The sequence below is a fragment of the Hipposideros armiger genome, unplaced genomic scaffold (assembly GCF_001890085.2).
Source record: "Hipposideros armiger isolate ML-2016 unplaced genomic scaffold, ASM189008v1 scaffold_1027, whole genome shotgun sequence".
In the NCBI taxonomy this organism is placed as follows: domain Eukaryota; kingdom Metazoa; phylum Chordata; class Mammalia; order Chiroptera; family Hipposideridae; genus Hipposideros; species Hipposideros armiger.
The window spans coordinates 187,717-201,641 of NW_017732377.1; the positions used below are offsets into that span (position 1 = coordinate 187,717).

Here is a 13,925-nt window from a genome sequence, read left to right on the forward strand (position 1 = left end):
CTTCTTTTTTTTTTAGATTTTTATTGGGGAATTGGGGGCTGCTGGCACACAGCCCTGGCTGCTGGCTACACACGGTAGCCCATGGCAACCCACTGCCACAGGGGCTGCAGCCTACCCCATTGCCGGCGACTCATGGCAGCTCAGCTCCAGGTTGAGCTGTTGTTCAGCATCTTAGCTGTGGAGGGCAGTGTCATTGGCCCTCATATGTGAGATCTGAACTGGGGCCCTCTGGCGGCCCAAGCCAGCTCCCAACCAACGCGCCACTTAGCCGGCCCTCCTTTTGTGAATGGGGATGTGAATGGGTAAGAATCGACATTGATTATCCATTTTATTTGGCTGTGGCCTTTGAAGTCCTAAAATGCTACTGTCTCTCACAAATCCTTTTGCTACACAGTAATAAATTATTAAGTTCCTTCCCACTTTGTGCTTAGGCTCCTCTGCTTAAGGGTTCACAGGAGGCAGACATATAGTAGCTCTGTACTAGTGCTTTTGGTCAGATAGACATGTGCCCAAGATCTGATGGGAGATTGAGGCAGGGGCACTCTGCCCCACTGGGGATATAAGGGAGGCTTCAGGGAGGAAGAAGGCTGAACTGAGTGTGAGAAATAATTATAAGTCAACCAGGAAAAAATTGGGAAGTATAAATACCTGCCTTGCTTTCCTCCATCCAAATCTTCCCCAAAGATTTCCGGCCTCCTAATTTTCTATATTGACTATTTTTATTCTACCAATAAACCCATGGAAATTGTGTCCTACATACTCAAATACATCTGTATTTTCTGAGATGAAATTAAGATACATTGAAGTCCTAAGTGGTTGCCAGTTAAAATCTCTATGTGGTGAATAATAAAAAGTGATTAAAATGTTAAAACTTTGAAAATCAATGAAAGTGACCTGTAGTAGTTAAAGTAGATTTCTTTTAAGAGTGTATGTGTAAACAGTACCGAAAATAATTTGATCCTCAGTACCAAAAATAATTATTTTCATCAAGATTTGAATGTGTACTAATATTTTAAACTTCACGTGTACATGTCAAATCAACTGGCGATTCTATCAAGTGAACCTTGATTTTATTTACATATTTAAATTTAATGTATTCAGGCAAGTTGTTGATCACCTGCCCAGGTGACTGCCTTAGAAAGGTGATAACCATGTGTCCTGGGCTTCTGGGATATTCTCAATGTCAAATATTTTATCTTAATATCTACTGATACATTCCAGCTTATCATAATACATGTTCTACATTTTGGCCAGGAGAATGTTATTACTTTATTAAAAACACAGAACACTGCCCGCATCAATTTAAACTTTCATAAAACATATTTTCTCTATATTATGCTATTCTATTATAATCTCCTTCATTCAAAATGTATAAGGGGAGTCCCTTCAAAAAAATTTTTTTAATTAATTGCCAAAAAATTTTGCAAAATTATTGTTATTTCACATTAGTCTGAAGTTAATTGTTTCTATGTGTTTCTATAATTTAGTAGTATTCCATGGGGAATTTCCATGTTTAAAAGGCAGAGGGGATGACAGAAAGTATTTAGTCCTATTTCTCATTTAAGGAAATTAATAGGGATTAGAAGCCTTCCCTTAGGTTTAATTAAATACCATTAATTTAATTAAAGACATGATAGAATCAGAACCAGATCTTGGGTTCTAACTTCTCTTATTTTCTATCTCACAAACTAGAATGTCTGTCAATCAGACAACACACCTGGTTATTATATCTGAGGCATACATGATAAACCATATGAATATGATAAACCATAGAATAAAATGCATAGACACTAACTTGAATAAGGTGTTACTAATTGTACATACACACATTTCAAATCCATTTGAATGCAACTGAAATCTAATAAAACACAAAGAAAATTTACATTCTCCAGCAATCCCAGATCAAGACATATTGAGAAGCCCATGAACGGGTTTCCTACTTCATCTTACTAATTACACTAAACTCCCATTTTTCTGAGAGCCCTGTAAGGGACATTATTTGTTTCAAATTGGAATTGATTTTGCTTTCATCTGCATTACTTCATTTGTTCTAAAAGACTCAACTGTGGTAGTATCCAGGGGAGGGGTCCTCAATGAAATCAAGAAACACTAAGTTAAAACTCAGAAATATCTTGAAGGAGAAAATTTTCTTTTTCTCTTTTTACCTGTTAACATATACAAAGAGACAGAGATGAATGCCAACAGGTCTGTTACCAAAGAAAGATGTATGAAGCAAAAATGCAAAAACACGCCCAGTAAATATGAAGAGACTTTGGGAATGATGGGAGGAAAACCAAAGTGGCAGTAGCACAGGATCTCCACATTCACTTCCATTAGGTTTTCAGTTATTAATGAAATGATTTATCCTTTCATTTATTCCCTAATTTAAAAAATAAGTCATACTCAGGGCTCAGCTTCTACTCTTGCTAACTAAAATCTTTAAGCTTTGACCAAAGTGCTTAGGGTGAGATTTAAGACAATTTGAGAACTTCTCAAAATAGCATCAAATGTCACTTTGGCAAAAAGGAGATTTGCATTTTCTCTGTGGAGTGACAAACTATGTCCAGGATTCCAGTTCATCAGGTCAATAATCTCTAAAACATTCTCACAATGACAAAAATGCAAAAAAGAAAAAAAGGAAAGAAAAGAAAATGAAACATCACATTACAGATGGTTTAGCTAGTTAAATTTAGTTTAGTGAATGCATCGATGTTTCTAGAACTAGCATGAAATACGCCAAGTTTGGTTTTGGTGTCCTGCCTGCTTCCCTTTATGTGACTCTTTCTTAGCTCTGCTTCAGAGATGGGCTGCCTTGATGGCCCACCATTCTGGGAATGCCAGAACAAGAGATTATTCGAAGCTTTACTCAACTGCAGTTAATTTTCCCCCAGAGTCTTACTAACTGCCCAGCGCTCTGAAGCTCTGTGGGTGATTATGAATTCCAGAATGCTTACACATGAGACTGACTCTTTGAAGGTGTCATTCTGGTACTTTCTTTTGAAGGCACAATGGACCAGCACACCAGCTATCACCAGCTTCAAGTTAGTCCCATTTCATGAATGCAGCTGGATATCAAATTTGCCCTGTGAATGTATAAATTAAATGCAAAGACTGTATCTACACCCTGGTCACTTTCTTCAGTATACACATAGTCCTATATCCTGTTTCTAAATGTCTCACTTCAAAATTCTGGAAGATTCACTATAGCTAAAAAAATAGAGTCATGGGATGTTTTAAAAAGTGAGAAAGGCTGAGGTATTGGTAAGAAAAGAGGGAAAATTATTTGCTACAGAATCTTTCTCTAGCAATGCATGTAGTGTATACTTGTCAAACCACCTATGGGTCCAGACCTCAGGCCTGCAGAGTGGGCACCATGCCAGAAAAAACCAACAATAATGAAGGAAGAGTCCATAATAGCTAATCCAGTAAGAGAGTACAGCTGAAAGAACATATCAGGCTGGATTTGGAAGATGTTAGAGAGGCAAGGAGACAGAGAATAACTAAGAGGTTATTGCTGATTCCCACAACTGGCTGAAACAAGGTTAATATGTTGGTTATGGGGTATTGCTGGAAGGGGATAAACTGAATTAAAGCCACCTTTCCATTCTAAACTTTGTAATTTGATGTGTCATTCTGTGCTTGTGGTAGAATATAGAGCCGCATAAGATGAAAATACTTTTAAACCACCCATTTTTCTCTTAATTTCTGAGAATCAATCATAGCAAGGAAATACGAACCATTTTGAATTTCTGGATCTCTCTTCCTCCCTAACTACTGCCTCCAAACTAAACACTCTAACTGACTACATTGAGTTAGGTATTCTGTATGTAGCCATTCATGCAACAAGCACTGATTAAATGCCTACACGCCTCCTTGCCAACGTGATACATAAACACTTTCAGAGGAATACACATCTCCAACCTTTTATACCTAATTGCAGAGAGGGCCATAAATAGGCCATTCTCTAAGTGTTCCTGGAGGAACACCTGCCCTCACTTGCAAGGAAGAATCTAGCCTCAAGAAGTACAATCAAACAGAAATGCAAAATGGGCCTCCAGGATTCTACTGTTAAGTCTGCAAATCTAGACCTTACTCCTTAAGTTATGTGTCTGGATGGACAAAAGGCAAGGTTTTGCCCAGGTCAAGAGATAAGGAACATGTGGTGAATCATGAAAGAGCACAGGAAGACAGCCACCAGAAATATAACTCAAAAAGATGGTAATTGGGTCAGGCAGGGACTTCCTCCTTTTGGGAACCAGCTGTTACCTACTTTCTCTGCTGGGCTGAAGAGCGCCGGGTGCAAATCACGGCCACGGCCACCACCACCAGCACTGTGATGACGCCAACGGTGACCACAATGATCACAAGCAGGTTGCTGTTCTTCTGAGGAGTGACACTGCCGTGTGGGGGGTGCATCTGGCCAATGGGTGGCTCTGGGAAAAGACAGGCAAAGGAAGGTCAGGTTTAGGGAGACATGGCAACCCAGTGTTTATCAAGCTCTGCTAAGGATGTGCAGAGTTTCCTATTGTTCTGGGTATTCCTGAAGCTGAGAAGAAAGCAATGAAACATGAGAAGAAAGATCTAAATCACCTACCCAAGGTCAATGAAACCTATGCCCACACAAAAACTCATTCATACAGGAACTTTCATAGCAACATTGTTCAGAATAGACAACAGTGAAAACCCAAATGTCCATCAACAAACGGATGGATAAACAAATGGGGTGTATCCATACAATGGAATCCTCTCCAGCCGTAGAAAGGAAATGAAGCACTGACACATGGTACAACATGCATGCACCTTGAAAACATGATGCTAAGTGAAACAAGCCAGACACAAAATCAGGTTAGTGTTTGCCAGTAGATGGGGGGATGGGAGGGGTGGAGGGGAATTGTATGGGGAAAGACTGCTAATGGGTACAGGGTGATAAACATGTTCTGGAATTAGATGGTGGTGATGGCGCAACCTGTGAATATACTGAAAACCACAGAATTGTAGACTTTTAAAGGGTGAATTTATGTTATATGAATTACATCTGAATTTTAAAAACAAGTAACTATCACATTGGCTAGAAGGTGGAGAAGGGAAGAAGGATGCTGCTTTGTACTATAAGAATTTTGATGTGACAAGAACCAGAGAAGACGAAGGTTTATGAGAAAAATGCTATTTTTTTATGTTGTAAAGGATGAACTATTTGACACCAACCACTCACGATTTACCTCCATTCTCTTTAAGAAGCTATCTATAAAGCACATTTAAATTTCAACCTGTCGAAGGTGTGTGGATGCCACTTAAAAGCTGTCACTAGGTTCGAAAGAGTGTCATAAGGTCCTGATGAATATTTTCCTGTGTTGCAACAGTACTTTATGGTAGACAATATTTAGGCAAAAATAGAATAAGACATTTTTGATAATTTGCTTATGTAAATAAGAATGGCTAATGACTCTTTAAATTGTTTTCTTTAAACCCTCAGTCAGTGATCAATCAGAAATATTGTGTTCTATGTAATGTTTGTCATTTCAAGCATACATTTTTAAAAAGTAACTATTAGCTTATAATTTTATTTATAAATTAATTTAGAAAGTAGCAGAAAGCAATAAGCTTGGATATGTTCATAGATCTAATTTGGATGTGTCTCTCTGACAACCTGTAAAAGCTTTCTATACCCCTTGAAGCAAAACATTTAGGCCTTCCCACCCCAATGTTTTTATTGGTAAAATGAAAATAATAATACTTACTGCATACAATTACTGTCATAATTAGAGAAAATTCATACAAAGCAACCATCTCAATGCCTGATACAGAGTAAATGCTTGTAATATCATTACACTATTGAAACATCAAATAAAATGTTGCCTATATTAATAACCTCTATACCATTTGGAATACTTCTGGTGTGGACTACCAAACTATTGGGTCGTTGGGAAAGTCATCATGTATTTTTGCATTGAAAAACAAAGAAAAATACGTCATGACTTTTCCGACGACCCAATACAAAATTTTTAGAAATAATATTCAACATGAAAGATAAATTAGCTTCAAAAAAATGATAATAACAACCCAATACTTGCCCCAAAATTGAAACACTCTTTTGACAAGTTATCGAAGAATCACTGCTTTTTTGAAAAGATCATCACCTAAGCTTAAATAAACTATTGCCGATTCGTTATTATTGGAAAAATAATAAGCATTTCTGATATAAGAATCTTGGGGAGAGGGAACTCATCAAAAGTCTTTAATAGCACTATCTGTTAAAATATTCTGATTATAAATGAAAGAAATAAGGTTTCCTGGAAGTAATTTTACATTTACTACAAAGAAATGTTGCAAGTAATGAAAGGTCAGAACTTTCTGTATCATAGTTTTACTTACAATTTAAAAAGTCATTTTACAATAGTTTCTCAATCTGTCCTTTCTGTGCTTAATAAACTAATTCATTGGAATAAATTAACCTTTTATGTGAGAGCTTACAATGGAGACAGGAGGGTCTTTATTAGCATGGATTTTTATTAGCATAACTTGAGTTCACCATTTCTGACAAATTTAGTTTGAGTTGTACACAGCAGTACACCTTATGAACATTTTTAAAAACTTTGTAAAGTAGATTTTTTTTCAGATGTCTACTCTTCTTTCTTTCTTTGCACCCAAAAAGACATCATTTTTCAAGTCAAAAAATAATGACTGTGGGATCATATTGATGTCATTTCCCTCGGAGAGGAAGGGTTCACGCGAACTCCTATTATAAATCTCCCATTCCAGTCCTTTATGACTTCCTTGTAAATGTCCCCATCAGTTTAAAAGTCAGCATTCAAGGTCTTTCATTAATTTCCCAGTCTCAATTCAAAAGCTGAATGATCAGAATATCTGACATCAAATGGGTAGTTAAGAAAGTCAAGTGCAATGGTGTCTCTTGATGTAGTTGATCCTTGTTATTTGCACAAGTTACAGCCTATGAAGTTGACAGAAACACTGAACTGAATTTAAGAATACTAAGTATTGCTTCTAGAGCAGCGGTTCTCAACCTTCCTAATGCCGCGACCCCTTAATACAGTTCCTCATGTTGTGATGACCCCCAACCATAAAATTATTTTTGTTGCTACTCTATAACTGTAATTTTGCTACCGTTATGAATCGTAATGTAAATATCTTTTTGTTTTCCGATGGTCTTAGGCGACCCGTGAAAGAGTCGTTCGACCCCCAAAGGGGTCGCGGCCCACAGGTTGAGAACCGCTGTTCTAGAGGAAATACAGGGTTAGGTTCCAGTGAGCCTCTGGTGACAAAACTTTTATCAACCAATCAATATATGACCATGTGTGTTTCTGTTAAAAAATACCTCATTTTAATATTGTTGATTCATCAGATTGAATTGACAGCCAACATCCCTATAAACTCCACTCATCACACCTGAGTGGATTTAATTGGCCCACACATTTTCTCCGAAGGGTACATCACAGCGTTTTGAGCATAAGAGCCCTAGACAGCATTCAGCATCACAGTTAGGGGCTACTTTATATATAATAGAAACCAACAACAAAAAACACAAAAATGAGAAAAACTGGCACTAAATATATCACGGAAAGGACACTTGTTCACACTATGAAAGCTGAAATAACAAGTCTCCTTGTTCCATGTCAACTGAGTTTGTGAGCACTGGGCTACTCAGACTTTGACTGTTCCACGCATGTCCACAAATGACCATGAAAGCACCGCAAGCATTGATTTGGGGGGTTCAAAATAAATTTTAGCAAGTCAGTGAACTCACAGGTACAGAATCTGTGAATAATGAAGATCAACTGTATGTTTAATATACCTCAAAAGGCTGTTCCGAATTAGGGAGAATTTTAGAATTCACAAGTCTAGATTAGTGCAGTTAAGACTTCTGGGAGACAGCCTGACTCCAGAAGGGACATAATGACATTTACCACCTTTCAGCCTTCTGAGGAGACGCTAAAAGGTGTAATTCAAAGACTTGCAAATATCCTCCAGGACCTGTGTTTATTTCATGAGATAATGGATGCAACACACTGACCCCATGCCCTGCAGTGGGCACTCGACAGACATTGTGATGCGGCTCAGTAGGTTTCATTCTATGTGATTTTTCCAAATTAAAGAAAAATAGAGTATCCTCATGCATTTGTTCCTGGTGTTAGCATAATGGTTGGGTATCCATAGTCTGAGAAAGCAAGACCTAGATGTTTCCCAGATATCAGTGAGGGGGAATCGATTTATTTTCAAATCACATGAGCACTCCATCCATTTTTATTTTCATGATGTTTGATCACCCTAAAAGTGTTTATGCTTTTTCTATTAAATGTAATAAAAGCAAACATAGATATGTTATAATCTGATGGGTCTTAAAGGCTTGACAATGATTAGGAAAATTGGTTTCATGAAATAATGTCTTTTGTTTTTATAATACTTTGTAGGCTTTCAAAAATATTTTATGTTTCTTATCATATTTGCACTAAAAAACCCCACAGTAAGCTCACTGATAGACCAGTTCTCTGGGCGCTTAATTCTCTTACAGAAAACAAAGCAGGTATTGAATCCAGGAGTCCTAGCACCTATTTTTGAGGACCTGATCCCACTGCCACAATGGCTGGGCTCTAATAGCTACACAAAGTCAACAGACAAGTAAATAAGGTGAACCTTAGGTTGACAAGTGCAGCTCTGAAGAGAGAAATGGATCCAATGAACGTTTCTAGTTGAGGACTGAACTTCTCTCCTACAATTATAGTCTTCCCTGATAACAGTTTTGTTGTTAGAACACTTTGAGCTCAACTATGCCTTAATAATTTTACAGGTCTTTGGATTTGAACAGAAATTCATATATGACATTGAATATTTCTAAGCATTTCCCCCTGAAATAAGGGGGTCATATAGTCAATCAGCTGGAAACGAAATCATATATAATCAAGCCCAATGTTCCGTAAAATGAAATATTAATCAGCATTATGGGGAAAAAGTTTCCTTGGTCAATTAGGTTAGAAAACGTATTTCTTTCCTCAAATCTCAGAATTTTGAACATGCTAATGTGAACTATGAATTGCCAGGGGAGGTGGGGCAGGAATGTTATCGAATGTATCTGATTATTCCATAAATATGTATCAAAGTTCTAGTTAGGTGCGGTGGGTGTGATGATGTGATCAACACATGGATGGACCTTGAAGACATTTTGCTAAGTGAAATAAGTCAGACAGGGAAAGACAAATACTGTCTTATGACTCACTTATATGTGGAATCTTAAAAAGTGGAACTCATTGAAATAGGGACTAGAATGGGAATTACCAGGGGCTGGGGGTTGGGCAGAAATGGAGAGCTATTGATTAAAAGGTACAAACCTTTAGTTATAAGATGAATAAATTCTGGGGATACAATGTACAGCATAATAATACTGTATTCTGTACTTGAAAGCTGCTAACAGAGTTAAATGTTCTTATCACAAAAAAGAAATGATAATTATGTGATGTGATGGAAATGCTAGCTAATGCTATGGTGGTAATCATTTTGCAATATGTAAGTGTATCAAATCAACATACTGTACACCTTAAACTTATACAATGTTATATGTCAATTATATCTCAATACACCTGGAGGGGAAGCCGTGGAAGGATTCAAGCAGGCAAAAAGAAACCACATGAGATCAGTACACACAGCTTTGATATATCCAGAGGCCTGCCTAACAAGTTGGGCCAGAGAAGGAAAAATTATACATTAAATGACCTGTCTTTTCCCTTCCTAAAACCTGTAACTCGTCTGAGTAATTGTGACACGAATAGACAAGTCAGGTTACTTCTCACCTGGGATCAACGCGTAGGTGTTAGGAAGGAGTTACGAAAACTCCATTTCTGAGCGACTTTTCTTGAAAGGTGGAGCGGGAACAATAGCCAGGGTATAGAACGATTAATACGTATTTATTGGGCCATGCGTACATTGTTTGTTTTGTAATAATTTGCATGTCATGGTCTTCTTGCATATTGTGTGGTCTGAAAACAATTTTCATATTATTATATTGTGATGGCTCCCCACCCCCCACACACACTCCTCCCACTCCCAAAAGAGGCATGATTATTGACATCATGGAGTTTACAACTACCTGGAAAAGACTTACAGTGATCAAATCATGAAGCAGATTAATATAAAATTACAACTGCAATTGGTGCTTAAGAGAAAAGTAAAGTTTATGCAAAAAGATGTAATATGAGGACAAAATAGTCATGGGAGGAAGAGAGAGGTCATACAAGACTTCCTAGAAGTCACATTTAGGCTGAGCATGGAGTACTGATTGCTAGGAGTTAGCTCCTGTTCCTTCACGAGGGACCAAAGAGCAGGTCATGTTCTGGAACATTGGGAGCAAAAGGGGAAATGGCACAAAATGAGGCTGGAAGGAGAAACAGGACCCAGGTCATACAGAGCCTTAGAGATCACACTCAGTTACCCTAAGTATAACCACAGACCATGTCAGGGTTTTCAGCGAGGAACTGACAACAGACTTGACTTGTGTTAAGAAGACATCTCTTCCTGCTGGGTAGAGAGGGGTTGGTGGTCAAAGCAGAGATACCAGCTAAGAGGATACTGAAGTTCTCCAGGTGAGAGATGATGACAGCTTGAACTGAGATGGTGGCAAATGCAATCAAGCAAAGAACTTGAGGCCATGGACCACTGCAGTACATGGCACTGTTTGAAAGTAAATGAACAAAGTGGGTTGCATATGGGGAAGGAAAGACAGGAAGAGTCAAGTTCAGGCTTAAGCAATAGTCCTTATGTCTGAGATGAGGGAAAGGGTGAAAAAGAAGGCTCAGTGAGGGAAGAACAAATGCTCAGTCTTGAATATGTCAGGGTTGAGATCTTATGATCAATTATAGAGAGGCAGCTAGAAGGTCTGCATTAGAGATGTCGATTTGGCAGTTGTCACATACATGGAATTTAAAGCCCTAGGTATTCCAAAATATAGATCACTAAAATATAGAGTATACTCATAGAATGAGCAGAGAAGCTCTCTCAAGAATAAGACCTCTACTGTTGAGGTAGAAGTGGAGGACCAGGCAAAAGAGAAGTGAGTTGCCGAACAAGTTTCTCAATGCTTATTTGATACTGGAGCACTTTTTTTCTTATAGTTTCACATAGGACGCATGTACCCTGGAACAATTTTTGAGGAAAGAGAATCTAGGTCTCTGGGGATATTTTGTCACCAAGGGAAATTTGGCAATGTCTAGAGACAGTTTGGGTTGTTACAACATGGGATGGGGGAAATACTACTGGCATCTCATGGGTAAAGGCCAGGGATGCTGCTAAACACAAAATTATCCAGCCCCCAGTAGCAAGAGTTCTGCGGTTGAGAAGCTCTGATCTAGTTTAACACTTTCTATGTTCAGATGAAAAATCGAAACCCAACGAGTTTAAGCAACTCTATTCACACAGTCCTAATCACTGGCAAAGTCAGTTCTGAAAACTGGGTTTGGGATTATTCTGGGATCCTTAAAATCATTTGGGATAGATATTGGTTGGGTTGTAGGTGGGCAGGGTCTCTTTTAGAATACAACTTGAGACCATGGAACACTCCAATTATCTTTCTGTTGGGAAAACAACTGTAAAATTTTACTTCTGGATCTTTCCTTTGGCATTAAGGTGTCTATTGAGTGTTTTATAATAGCTTACCAATCTATGCTGATGATTTCATGCAAATATGGAAAGAGCTTTTATGTAAACATTATTTAGATTAATTTAAATGTTAGTGAGTTCTGAAAACAATACAGAAAAGTTTTACAAAACCAGAGGGCAAATCATGTTTTTTTCTCCTAAACACAGAGTGGAAGTTATGATTCTGAATATTCAAAAATTAATAATATTGGTTTTTAAGTAATGCTTCGCCAAAGGATCAATGTTAAACTTAATTTAGTTTTCAAAGGTTGAAGTCAATATAACAACATGTTGTAGGGTTTGTAGATCTCTTAACCAAAATTACTAATTTCAAAATTATAGGAAGAGCAACCAACAAAAAGAAATTGGTGATTTATCTTCCCCAGTGGGAAAAGCATGATAGAATTGAAATAATTTTCAGTGTTCTTGTCACTCATACAAATATCAACTACAAAATCACATTTTCAAAAGTTAAGATTTTTCTACTGTAAGAATGGGCAATATATAGATGATGTATTATAGAATTGTACATCTGAAATCTATATAATTTTATTAACCAATGTCACCCCAACAAATTTAATTTAAAAAAACCTGAAAATGAAAAAAAAAAAAGAATGTGTACTTCAATTCTAAACTGAATGGCTCATAAAAGTAAAATACGACTGTATCACCACATATTAGCTTTGATTCTACTTGTCATCATAAAATAATTTAGGAAACCTCTTCAGTTTCCTTAATTTAATTAAGGATTTCCAACTACAAGAGTAAACATGAATTATATCTTTGTTTTCCTTTATTTGAACTCCAAGAATGCATTTTAAAAAGAGTGACATGCTATAGGAGAAAGTAAATGATTAGTGAGGTCTAAATTTATTGCAACTGGCTTGAGTATCATGACAATAAGTCATTATTCTCTTACAATGCTTTGAAGGATGAATCCAGCAAGTGTAGGGAAAGATAGGAAACCTCTATAATTCTGTCACTCTAAGAGGAGATACATGAAATTTTCATTGTATATGAGGTTCAAACACTCAGGTTTTAAAATGTTCTTGTTGATGCAGCCTACTTTGTAAAGACGGGATGGGGTTGGAGTTTTATCAGTCAGGGTTTCATTTGTCCATCTAATTAGAAAATACAGCCCGTTCTTAAGGCATACGACATTAGCAGAATTTTCATGAGAAGCTAAAATTTTCAGATGCCTGTGTTGATTTGCTTGGAATAGCCCAAGCTAAACTCAAATTACATATTTACTATCATTTATCTGCTAGCAAAATAGCAAAGGAAACAGAGTAAGTTTGTCCTCCATCATCCATGTCTCTCTGAGGTTATCAATGCACCTTAGCCAAGTAGCCTATAATCATTTGTTATTCCAGTAAGGATTCTAGGAATATTTCAGGTGCTTTGTTCATCCCATCCATTTAATAAGAAATACCTAGAGCATCATTAAATGATGCAGAAAATTGAGAAAGGGTAATGCCAATAATCTAAACTGGTTCATACTCACTGGATGCCATTCATCTGTTTTATCTTCATGACTTTCTCCTGTGAGGTAATGTATATCAGATCAAATTAATTCCGATTATGTTTCTCACTAGGAATATTAAATAAAGTGGAAAAAAATAAAATGACATGCCTTTCTCTCAGTTACTATCATTCTATTCAGCTGAGGTCTGACTCCTCTGAAAAGAAACATTCTTGTTGATTAAGCTGTTCACATCAGATTTGGGCTGGGGTTTCTTTTCAATCAGAGAATTTGTTTTATTTTGAAGGGCAAGTTCAAACAGTCACTACCAAAGTTTCAAACTTGACCCAAACTTAGAATTGCCAGATTTATTAATTAAAACAAAGAGACCCAGTTACTTGACTTATTTCTAGTTGCCTATGCATATGTACATTGAAAAATATTGCAGTGGTAATCCCTTGAAACATTTTCCTTTATCTCATATGTATAGGCAATGAGAAATAATTCAAATTTTCCTGGGCCTCCTGTATCTCTTAGTGCTAAATTTGGCAGCTCTATCCGTGATTCAATTCTTTAGGACACGCAGCTGAGGAGACCACCCAGTTCTCTGTCTGTGGCTGACAGTTGCTACACCTGTTCACACACTTAATCACTGCTCAGTAGTGGATGGGAACTGTGAGATCCTTGTTCCTTCTTTGTTATCTATGCTGATTCTTTCTTTGGTTTCTTGGTACTCTGTCTCTGTAAAAAGTACTATCCTGTGCTAGTATAGTCACGCTCTTAGCCAGGAATGAATTCCAACTTGAACCTCCCATAGAAATAG

The 13,925-nt window shown here is 37.2% G+C and overlaps 1 protein-coding gene across 1 annotated transcript in view; it reads right to left on the bottom strand.

Moving 5' to 3' along the window:
• Positions 1-13,925, bottom strand: part of DCC (DCC netrin 1 receptor) — a gene marked incomplete at its 5' end in the record, with an annotated part of 282,466 nt that overhangs the window by 63,471 nt on the left and 205,070 nt on the right. Inside the window, one exon of the mRNA XM_019631644.1 lies at positions 4,271-4,433. Coding sequence (XP_019487189.1) covers positions 4,271-4,433 — 163 coding nt within the window. The remainder of the gene's footprint in view (positions 1-4,270; positions 4,434-13,925) is intronic.